The sequence below is a fragment of the Canis lupus genome, unplaced genomic scaffold (assembly GCF_011100685.1).
Source record: "Canis lupus familiaris isolate Mischka breed German Shepherd unplaced genomic scaffold, alternate assembly UU_Cfam_GSD_1.0 chrUn_S91H250, whole genome shotgun sequence".
Taxonomy (NCBI): Eukaryota; Metazoa; Chordata; class Mammalia; order Carnivora; family Canidae; genus Canis; species Canis lupus.
This window is the reverse complement of record NW_023331884.1, coordinates 551-12,550: the sequence shown is the minus strand read 5'-3', so window position 1 is coordinate 12,550 and position 12,000 is coordinate 551. Positions and strand designations below refer to the sequence as shown.

General features: G+C 39.5%; 1 protein-coding gene across 1 annotated transcript; it reads right to left on the bottom strand.

Annotated features, from left to right (window-relative positions):
• Window positions 1-901: 901 nt before the first annotated feature.
• On the bottom strand, window positions 902-11,797 carry LOC119879491 (cytochrome P450 3A12-like; the record flags this gene model as incomplete). Its single annotated transcript, XM_038589742.1, has 5 exons — window positions 902-1,334; window positions 2,491-2,653; window positions 5,330-5,556; window positions 7,561-7,721; window positions 11,731-11,797. Coding segments are annotated over 5 exons (714 nt in total), but the record flags the coding sequence as incomplete, so codon positions are not given.
• Between the last annotated feature and the right edge of the window lie 203 nt (window positions 11,798-12,000).

Sequence of the window (12,000 nt, the reverse complement as noted above, 5' to 3'; positions counted from 1 at the left end):
AGGCTGGAACACAAAGACAAATATGTTCGCTGCCTACCAGAACAGCAGGGAAGAGGACACGAAAATATTAAATCAAAACTAATAATATAATACCAAGTGCCTCAATCAAGAGATATAAAAAAAACATGTGATCCAAAACCTGTAGAATTAAACTAGAAATATACATTCTGAGCAATAGGCAAAGTCACAGTAGATTAACTCTCACCTATCTTAACTGAGCACATCGGAGTTCTGAACAAGCTCCATTCACCCAGGGACTGTAATGGTCAAAGCATTCATTCACTGGCTCTTACTCATCAGTTCTATAGATTCCCCCCTTAATGTGGATGAAGCCATGTTAATACTTTTGTAAAGAGATGTTGATTGACTTGCTAAGTGTAATATTCAATGTAGAATATTCCAAATAAGACATGTGATATAAATGTCATTACCACCACCACCACAATAATTCCTGTTTCCATTAAAGTTTGTTGATAAAGTTATTGAGAAAGTTTTATTCTAGATCAACACTCAGGGTAGTAGATGGTACAAACTGGGGGTAGTCTGTGTGAAACAGATAAACTGTGTCTACATGTCTGGCACTTATGAGCTACTTCCTTTATTCCCCATAATATATAATGCTCTACACAGATACCAGAGAAAGCTAAATGAATGTGTGGAATCCCTAGTCATCTGTCACAGGTTGTACATGAAGCCCACCTTCATTTCTGTTCTGGTTTTTTTTTTTTTATGATAGTCACAGAGAGAGAGAGAGAGAGAGAGAGGCAGACACAGGCAGAGGGAGAAGCAGGCTCCGAGCACCAGGAGCCTGACATGGGATTCGATCCCGGGTCTCTAGGATCGCGCCCTGGGCCAAAGGCAGGCGCCAAACCGCTGCGCCACCCAGGGATCATTTCTGGGGTTTTTAATATATTTTTTATTGAAGTTTGATTTGCCAACATACATTGTAACACCCAGTGCTCATCCCGTCAAGTGCCCTCCTCAGTGCCCGTCAGTCACCCCATCCCCCCACCTGCCTCCCCTTCCACTATCCCTTGTACATTTCCCAGAGTTAAGAGTTTCTCATTCTGTGTCACCCTCTCTAATTTTTCCCACTCGTTTTCCCTTCTTTCCCCTACAACCCCTTTCACTATTTCTTATATTCCCTACATGAGTGAAACCACATAATCAAAGGAAATTGAGGTCTCTGGTGTTCTGGGATAGTTTCTTGAAGAACAAAAGGAAGTCCTTAGGGAAAGTCAGGCTCCATTTACACTCCCATCTCTTGGCTCAACCTTGAGAACAATGGGCTTTTCAGGTTGAATAATCCCTTGAGCATTTAATTTCAGGGGGATCTGCAACAGTTAAACAAGTATATGAGAAACGACCATGAAAATCCAGCTAACAACAGAAGCAAAGCAGGCAAGATATATGAAGGACAATAATGCATTACAAATATATAAATACTACTTATAGATTCATATATCTCTGATTCTTTAAAATTATTCTGTAAGTTGTCAAGACTGGAGTATGTAAGCATTCATCCATCACTCATTCAACAGAGTATCTACTGACCACCCACTCAGTACCAGGCTGGAGACAAACTCATATTGGTTTATATACTTTTATATTTAAATTTTAAGTAAAAAGGATGAGTATTTAAATTTAAGACAGATTCTTACCTATTATGGCAAACAATTTTGAAAAGTGAGAGAGATAATTTTGTATACGTTGAAGCTTGTAGGCCATCCTGAGTGTTTATTACACATTTTATCATATGAACATCTACACTGATAAACATCCTGTACTCTCTCCCATGGAAACATCCATCCATGATAACAGACTAGCATGGAAAGGGAGCACAGCCTGACTGGAGAAGGTGGAGCCAAGTAGCTAGGATGGCCTGGACCATGGGACTCCTTCACATCAGTCAGGCATGTTTCACACCAGTGACTCTCAACCTTGCTTGCACTTGAGAATCAGTGGGGACACATTTAAAGCCATTCTCTGGGTGAATTATGTTAGAATATAGGATTTTTAATGAACCCACTGACTTCAGAGTAAAACCAAGGTTGAGAACCATGGTCACAATAGTGTCTATAAATTGTAGTGGAGAAGAGCATCATTCAAAAGTCACATCATGGTTATCACCACATTGCACATCATGATTGTGCACAATGTGTTCCTTTCCTTTCAGTGGACTTGAAAGAGATTTAAAACACTGCTCAAGATCAAAGGACTGTGCATAATAATTTCATGTGAACTATACTGACATATGACCCTTATGGTTGGGCGGTTATGAATCACAGATGTGGCACTCAAGAGCTAAAGGACCCTTCAAGGCCACAGATGACTCTAATAGATTACTGGGCTGATAGAACAAATTACTAAGGATAAATGAGCACATTCGCTCACAAACACACACACACACACACACACACATCTATTTCATATCTCTTAGTTAAAAAAAACCAATAAAACACTATTTATGCAGAACGTTATCTCTCTGACCTGTGTTTCTTTACAAGGTTTGAAGGAGAAGTTCTGCAGGACCCTAACAAGGGCAAGTTTCATGTTCATGATCGCAAACCTCATTCCAATGCAGTTTCGGGGTCCAGTTCCAAAAGGCAGGTATGTATAAGGATTTATGCTGTCCTTGTTCTTCCTACTGAACCTGGCTCCACAATGGAAGTGGAAAACAAGTTTAGTTAATCATAAAGACCACAAGAAGTACATGTTTGGGGTTCTCAACCAGGAGTATATAGGAAACTTTGATGGGTTGTTTACTGTAATCCTGCTATGCTTATTCTGCTATGACAATTGTAAGCTACAGGTCGTTGGATTCCCCTTGCCCTATGGGAGCATTCAGTCTTGCTGAGGACATGACATAAAGCTGTTGAAAAGATTTACCTTAGACACTAGAATTATATTGAGGGTGGTGTGATGTTCACACTTTGAAAGGCAAGCAGGAAATGAGCCTGACTGGAGGAAAGGTAGGTTGATGCCTCCATTCCCACTTATGTTGGTCACATGCTCATAGAAAAAGGAAGTAGAGAAATGCCTCCTATGTTTTACCATTGTTATTTTTCCCTTCACATCCCTACACTCCCTGCAAGGACCACTCCCAACCACTTACACGGAAAAGATTTTCACATGATTTACATGGGCACGTGACGCTACTCCACTATAATGATACTTAGATCTATGTATAATCATTATAATCATTGAGTTTTTGTCTATCTGTTCTAAGACACTATAAATTCCTTTTGGGTTAGACCTATGCTTCATTCAAAATTCATTCCTTGGGATCCCTGGGTGGCTCAGCGGTTTAGCGCCTGCCTTTGGCCCAGGGCGTGATCCTGGAGTCCAGGGATTGAGCCCCACATCGGGCTTCTCTCTGACTGTGCTTTTCTCTCTGCCTGTGTCTCTGCCTTTCTCTCTCTCTTTACACACTTTCATGAATAAATAAATAAAATCTTTTTAAAAAATTCATTCCTTAATACTTATATTAAGGAAACATGTGGATTTGGGAAAATGATAATGGCATTTAGGTGAGGTATTATTTAAACTCCTTTTATCATGAAGAACATACTGAAATGTTTCCATGATATGCCTTAAAATAATATGGAAAACAGTAAAAGAATTATAATGGTGTGTGGATGGAGTAGCTGATATGGGTTAGTAGTTACCAGGCAGGTGGTGGGCATATATAAATTCATTAAAAGTATTTCATAGACTTGTGTCTATATAATGTTTGTGCATGTGTCAAAAATTCTCTGCAACATGGGAGACTGGGTGGCTCAGATGGTTAAGCATCTGCCTTTGGCTCAGGGAATGATCTTCACGTCCTGTAATCAAGCCCCATATTGGGGCTTCTCCTTCTCCCTCTGCTCCTCCCCCTGCTTATGCTTGCTTTCTCTCAAACAAATAAAATCTTTTTAAAAAATTATCCATAAGGGGTACCTGGGTGGCTCAGTTGGTTAAGTGTCTGCCTTTGGCTCAGGTCATGATATTAGGGTACTCCAGTGGAGCCCCACATCAAGTTCCCTGCCCAACAGGGATCCTGCTTCTCCTTCTGTCCCTCCCCCCTGCTTGTGCTCTCTCTCTCTCACTCTCTCACTCACTCTCTGCCTATCTGAAATAATAAATAAAATCTTTTTTTAATTATTCATAATTGATATTTTTAATACATGGATTTCACTACCTGGCACAGTTCCTAACACATGTAGGTAAGCACTTCCTCTCATGGCTGAATGAATCATAAACAAGTACAGAAGTGATCACTGGTTTCTGTTTGAGAAGCTATAGGAGACTGAACAGCTGAACTTGTGGGAGCCATCAGGTCTCCTGGTCCAGAAAACAGATGACTTGGTCAACTCTAAGTTCTTTCAGCAAGTACTATGTGTAGACGCATTGCTAGCACTAAGGACACCATGAGCCCAGAAAAGAGCTCTGCTAACAGGGACTTTTAGTCGGGGGCTAAACATCTAGGTCTCTAAAAAACTCATCCAAATTTTGCCCACCAATACAATAAACAGGAAAGCATGGACTTTTGCAGAATTCAGGCTTACCCAAAGCCAGACTCTGCTCTGAATTCCCAGAAGAGAAAACTCAAGACCCCTCCAAGGAGGATGTCTAAATGGCTAGAGAACAGATGACCTCACTTTGGATAAATCCCAGATACTAGAGAGATGAGAGATGCTTAGAACTGCAACCACAGACAGCACAGGACCTATCAGGTCTCCAGCACACTCTGTCCTCAGGCTGCTGCTCCTCCTGCCAGGGATGTGAACTCTCAGCACCACAGCCACTGTCCTCACACTATACCTAGCAGACATGGTGGCGCAGGGTTACAAACACAGAATGCGAAAATCTAAGGAGTAAATCCAGAGCGCTAAAGAGGACAGAAACACTAAAGTAACAAAAAGTCCCATTTTCTTAATTAAGATAATGGTTAAGTATATTATGTATATACATATAATCACAAACACAATTATGGTACGTTGTTTATACTTTACTGTTACATTAACTCAGTACCTCAAAAATATATAATGCCATCTTAACTTTTAAGCTTCTATATATGCATAGAAAAACATCCACAAGGACATACATCACATGATTAATAATCCTGATATATTGTGACTGGTGATGATGTTAATTTTCTTTATTCTCAACTAGAGTTTGTAAAATTTGGACAATAATGTTCATTTTGTAACAAGAAAAATACTTCTAAGAATAAAAAAATGTACAAATAAATCATTGTACCACCACACGATTGTCATCTATACTAAGAAAATACAGAATATCCTCCAATATGAGGGTGGGTTCCCCTTTGCAGGGTTCCCTGTACCTTTCAGGTCGGAATTCCTCAGGCTCTGGCCAGAGACTCTGGTCTCGATGAAGAGTAAAGGTTGGCACCATCACCACTGTCCCTTTGGGAATGAACACACCACTGATTTCCACATCTTTCTTACAGACCCTCTCAAGTCTACCAGCGATTGGGTATAATCGGAGAGTTTCATTCAACACCATGTCCAGATATTCCATCTGCACAAGGGCATCGTAAGTGGGCAATGCCTGGAAGGAAAGAAACAGATTTTGATAAATTGAGATTTGGGGGCAGCCCGGGTGGTTCAGCTGTTTAGCACCACCTTCAGCGTAGGGTGTGATCCTTGAGACCCGGGATCAAGTCCTGCGTCAGGCTCCCTGCATGGAGCCTGCTTCTCCCTCTGCCTGTGTCTCTACCTTCTCTCTCTCTCTCTCTCTCAAATAAATAAATAAATAAATAAATAAATAAATAAATAAAATCTTTTTAAAAATTGAGATTTGGGATCAAAGTTCAATGCACTGTATATACTACTACTGAAGTATTAGGAACACCTAAGAATCATGTATTTTGGTAAAGGGTATTTGTGGACATTTGAATGTCTAGCATGTCCTTTGATCTACTCAATGGCTCACTGACATGTGAGTCATAGACGTAAGCAGCAATAGTAATGACTGGGGGAGACGACTATGACGATCTCCTACACAGGGCCTGAAATCCTTCCCACTACCAGGTAATGGTTTTTCTTCCTTGTGTGAACAAAAGTGACTAATAGAGTGTGACCCTTGACCTTTTTTCTACATTTTTTGTTTAAATTTATTTTATTAACATATAGTGTATTATTAGTTTCAGAGGAAGAATTAGAATTAGAACTGACTGCTCAGTTCATATAATACCCAGCGCTCATTACATCAAGTGCCTTCCTGAATGCCCATTACCCTACTACCCTAACCCCTCTTCCACCTCCTCTCCAGCAACCCTCATTTGTTTCCTATACTTAAGAGTCTCTTATGGCTTGTCTCTCTCTGTTTTTTTTTTCATTTGTTTTTATTGAAGTTCTATTGGCCAACATATAGTATAACACCCAGTACTCATCTCATCAAGTGCCCTCCTCAGTGCCCATCACCCAGAATCCCAACTCTCTCTCTGTTTTAATCATATTTTCCCTTCCCTATGGCCCTTAATCTTAAATGAAATCTGTTGAAGTCTTTTGTTCCTTTCAAAACAGGGGCGACACATCTGTATCATGAAAGGAGAATGTGCCACAGAAAATTCCCCTCTTCCTCATAAACTGTCCTAGTTGAAATATCCTGCCTTCCTAGTTTTTCAATTCTATTTACAATATTTGGAGAAAAACACTAAATAATTTGGGGAGACACTACTTTCTTTCAACGCAAATGGGGCAAGAGAAGGCTACAATTGGATGCTACCAATTGTGGGCACACAATTTCAGTTCTAGGAAAGTAATACAGGGGATCAGAACCCTGTTCTAAGCCCCACCCTCTGTTGCTGGAAGGGTCTCCTAGTTGTCACTTTGGAGTCTCACTGTTTGCCAAACAGGCCACTCCAGACCCAGGGGTCAGGTCTCTTCATAAGAAGGGAACTTCAGGATGGGCAGAAATCTGAAAACAGTGTGGGCAATATATGTCTATCACTTGCTGCTTTGTGTAAGTCCCAACATTGTACAGATTAGAGGTCAATCAGGATCCAAGCACTTGGCTCCTAGCTTGAATTCTACACTACTAGTTATGTGATATTGTCTCTCTATAGCTCAGTTTCCTGACTTGTTAAATGGAAATAATAGAGTTGACACTTCAAAGGGTGTGTAGTAGAAAGTAGTAGAATCATACACTGCTCACCCAGGATCATGGAGACCCCCATATTTCCTAGCTCACATGAACTTACGGGAAACCATTTTGCAAATGAGGGGTGAACTGATGTATGTATGTAAGTCAGGAGCCAAACATTTGAAAATCAAGTGAGTAACACATAGTTCCTTATTACCAAGCAAACAATAAGTCCCCAGGTTCTAGATAATGCAGGTATAAGAAAATGGAGCCTCTTTACCTGGTATCACCAATAACTGTATGGAGCAGAGACTCACTCCCAACTTCTGCTAAGGCCCATATCTGACATGCGAATGTGGAAATAGGAGTAAACCTTTTTATGAAAACCTACTAGGTTTAAGGGCTAATCTGTTACTGAGACATAACCAAACCTACACTGACTCCCTTCTTCAGGTATAACCCCCTCACCTTATTGGGGAAAGTCGCATCAATCTCCTCCTGCAGTTTCTGCTGGACATCAGGGTGAGTGGCCAATTCATACATAAGGAAGGAAAGAGAAGTGCTAGTGGTCTCATAGCCAGCAAAAATAAAGATAATAGATTGGGCCACCAGCTCCAAATCAGATAGAGCTAAAAGGAGAAGAAACACATTTTAGCTATAGCAGGTGAATGTAAAAAAACACACACACACACACTTTAGATAATGAGAAGTCCATTTGAAACTCCCAATTCCCTTGGGGAAAATGTAAAAGCAATTCAGAATCAAACTCAGAGTGGTTTGCACTCTGATGTCTATCTTACAGAGCCAGAAAAGCCAGAAGTTATCTTGATTCTGGTTCTTCCTATGGTCTATACTATTCTTGGCCATCTGCTCCTGCTAGTGCCACCCCTCCGCACCAACACAGATAGGTAATTTCAGGAGATGGCATTTCTGTCTAATGTACATGGTGTTAGTAGCATGACCTTTGGAGGATCCTAAAAGTACTTCAGTCGTAAGTAACATGGGATACCATTCTCCCCAGGAAAATTTATATTCTTCTAGCTAAAAGAGAACTTAAATTTATTTAGAGAGTTTGTGATACTAAGACTCAATTGTCAGGAAAAAATGAATGATCTTTCATCCAAACATATTTGTGGAAAGTGAAGAGAACAATATTGGGCTACTGATAAATTCTTGTTGCTCAAAGAGTGATCCATGGACCATCAGCATCTGCCAGCATCTGGGAGTTTATTAGAAATGCAGAATCTCAAACCTCACCCTACAAACTATCGAATCAAAGTCTGAGCTTTCATGAGATGTGGTGATTTGTGTGAACAACCTAGCTTGAGAAGCATGGATTATACCTTTTCAGAGGTCTCAGCTAGTAGAAGACCTGGCACACAACTTCGCAAGTGCATGATCTCCAATATGTACAGAAACTACAACACAGATGTGGTATATATATACCACATCTTCTTTATTCATTCATCTGTTCATGCAGGTGGGGGGATGTGGTGACTGGGTGATGGGCACTGAGGAGGGCACTTGAAGGATGAGCAACTGGGTGTTATACTATATGTATATAGTACATATACAAACTGAAATATACAAAAAAAAAAAAAAAGACCGGTAATGGAGCTGGCTTAATTAATGCCACCAAAGAAGCAGAAGAAAAAAAATGTGTCAAGGCAAGGTACTGACCAGCATGAAATATAGACGAATTGAATCCAGTGAATGGAATTAAGCAATCATGGCCTGGAATTTCACCTTCCTTAGTGAATGGCCCCACTCTGAATATAAATTGGAATATCTTTTGATTTGCTCCTGGCAGAAACTCAGCATGGTCATGTCCTAATCTATTTGACAAAACCTGTGTTAGGACCTTTAGATACTGAGAGCACCTACCCACTACAAACCCATAATTCACAGCTAAAAACAATGCAAAAAGTGCTAGAAAAGTCTACAAAGTTCCGATTTCCTAGTCACACTTTTCGTGAAGCTGCTATGGGTAAATTCAACTATCAAATTCTTGCCTTTCACCCAGTCACTCCATCCCCCCGCCCTCCTCCCCTTCCACTACCCCTTGTTGTTTCCCAGAGTTAGGAGTCTCTCATGTTCTGTCACCCTCTCTGATTTTTCCCACTCATTTTCTCTCCTTTCCCCTTTATTCCCTTTCACTATTTATATTCCCCATGTAGTGAAACCATATAATGTTTGTCTTTCAAGTGACTTACTTCACTCAGCATAATACCCTCCAGTTCCACCCACATTGAAGCAAAAGGTGGATATTCGTCCTTTCTAATGACTGAGAAATATTCCATTGTGTGTGTGTGTATTGTGTGTGTATATATATATATATATATATATATACACATTTTCCATTCATCTTTAAATGGACACCGAGGCTCCTTCCACAGTTTGGCTATTGTGGACATTTTTGCTATAAACATTGGCACTTGATGGGATGAGCACTGGGTGTTATACTATATGTTGGCAAATAGAACCCCAATAAAAAATATATATAAAAAAATTCTTGCTCTCCATTACCACAAACCCCATGATAATAAAAGTTCAGGGCTGTACTCTCCAATAAGGTAGGCAGATGCGGCTATTTATATTTAAATTTTAATTAGTTATATTAAATACAATATAAGATTCAGAGCTCAGTGACACTAGCCACATGGTAAGTGCTCAAAAATCACATGTGTGCAGTGTTTCTGTACAGGACCAAGCAAATATAAAATATTTCCTCCATCAGAGAAAAAAGTAGAACTAGATAGATAGATAGACAGATAGATAGAATAGAAGTAGAGATAGATTGGTAGGTAGGAGAGATGGATAGATAGATAGATAGATGATATAGATAGATAGATAGATAGATAGATAGATAGATAAATGGTATGATAGAATAAGCCCATCCTTTTCCTCTAGAATCAACTGTTATATATTCAACAATTTTGTGAGCTTGTTGTCAAATCACAGATGGCTTGAAATTAACCATGATGGAAATATTTCTGTCATAGAAACAACTATAAATTAAGCCTGTTTTTTTTTCTTTTAAATACTGAGAGCATACTTACATCATGGGTTATGGATAAAGAAATATTTGTGTTGATCAGTGCTGTGTAGATATATTTGATGTTGTTAACTTGGCTCACTGAGAGGAAATAGAAGCAAAAACCCCTAGTAGCAACGAGTACTCCTAGATCCCAGATTTGGTTTCTAAATACCATTTTAACTAAAAAGGAATCAGAGTTTCTTGGAGAAATGGCTGGTTCAGGGCTCATCAGGAGAAACAGAAGAGAAATCTGAGATGTCTGACATCAGGATGCAAGGTAATGCCCAGAAAATAATATGGAAAAGGATACAGAATACTCTATTTTTTTAATGGTGGATATACATCATTATATATATATGTCGAAACCCATAGCATATACATCAACAAGGATGAACTATAATATAAACTATGGATTTTGGGTGGTAATAATGTGTTGTTGTAGTTATATTGATTATTTAAAAATTACCACATCATGAGGGATTTTGATTCGGGATGCTGTATGTAGGTGGGGCAGGGGAAATATGAGATAAATCTCTATGTCTTTCACTCGATTTTGCAGTGAACCTAAACTGCTATAAAAAATCAAGTCTGGGGCACCTGGGTGGCTCAGCACTTAAGCATCTGCCTTCAGCTTAGCACGTGATCCTGGCATCCCAGAATGGAGTCCCACATCAGGCTCCCTGCATGGAGCCTGCTTCTCCCTCTGCCTGTGTCTCTGCATCTCTCTCTCTCTCTCTTCTCTCTCTCTCCCCCTCTCTCTCTCTCCGTGTGTCTCATGAATAAATAAATAAAATCTTTTTAAAAACCAAAGTCTATTGAAAACATAAAAAAGAAGAAAGGAAAAACAAAAAACAGGTGCCCACTTAAAGGGCTTCCAGACAAAAAATCTGAAAGAATCAAGGATCTAAGAAAAAAATGATATAAGACACTTAGTAATATAAGAGATCATACCGACATATATAAAGAAAGAAATACAATAATGATGACGTATAGAAAGCTCACCCTAACAATGGACTATTATTCAAAATATAGAAGAAATGGTACAAGTAAAGAGTCATCATTTTGTAACCATCATAGTAATAATAGTTTTAGTCAAAGACCATCCATGGATGATAAAAGTAATAGATGATGATTTAAAGAGAAATACAATGTGTACACATACCTGCACCAGTTACTTCTTAATTACAAAAAGGGAAAAAAACACTTGAAGTAGATTAAGCTAGTGAATAAATATAACCACAAGTGTTTCAAGTTACGGTCATCAACACTGGGGCCATGTACCTCCTTATGTGATGAAGACTTGATGTGAATTTCCAGGCAGATTCGGTGGGTCTGGATTAGGCTGCAGGACTGACATTGGAAACAAGTTCCCCTGTGGCAGACCACAGATTGTTTTGTCTATGGTTCCCCTTCAAGCTTTGAACAGGTAGTATGGCTTGGTTTTTCTGGAAAATGCTCTGTCTACCTTTTGTATCTGAACATATTCTTTTCTTTCTCAATTTGCCAAAATTCCATCTGCTAAAATCTTCCTCCACACCTTGGAACCACCCCCTCTTTCTGAGCCACCTCATCAATGGCCCTCTGAAGCTCTTCTCGCTTACCTTTATGAGTGTCCATTTCTTTGGAATTCTGGGAGTTAATCATCAGCTGAAGAAAGTCCACTCGGTGCTAGAAACAAAAAGAGAAATTTCCATGGCAAAAAAATCACTTGTGAAGTCAGAAGTAAATCAGACGTGAAGTATCCTGAGACTATAGCCCATTTACATCCCGAATTTAGAGTAGTGTTGCCAGAGTCCTCGGTGAACAAAAGTGCTCAGCTATAAATCTTGGAGAGCAGGATGTTTCCCTGACAGGAATCCAGCCATTATGTC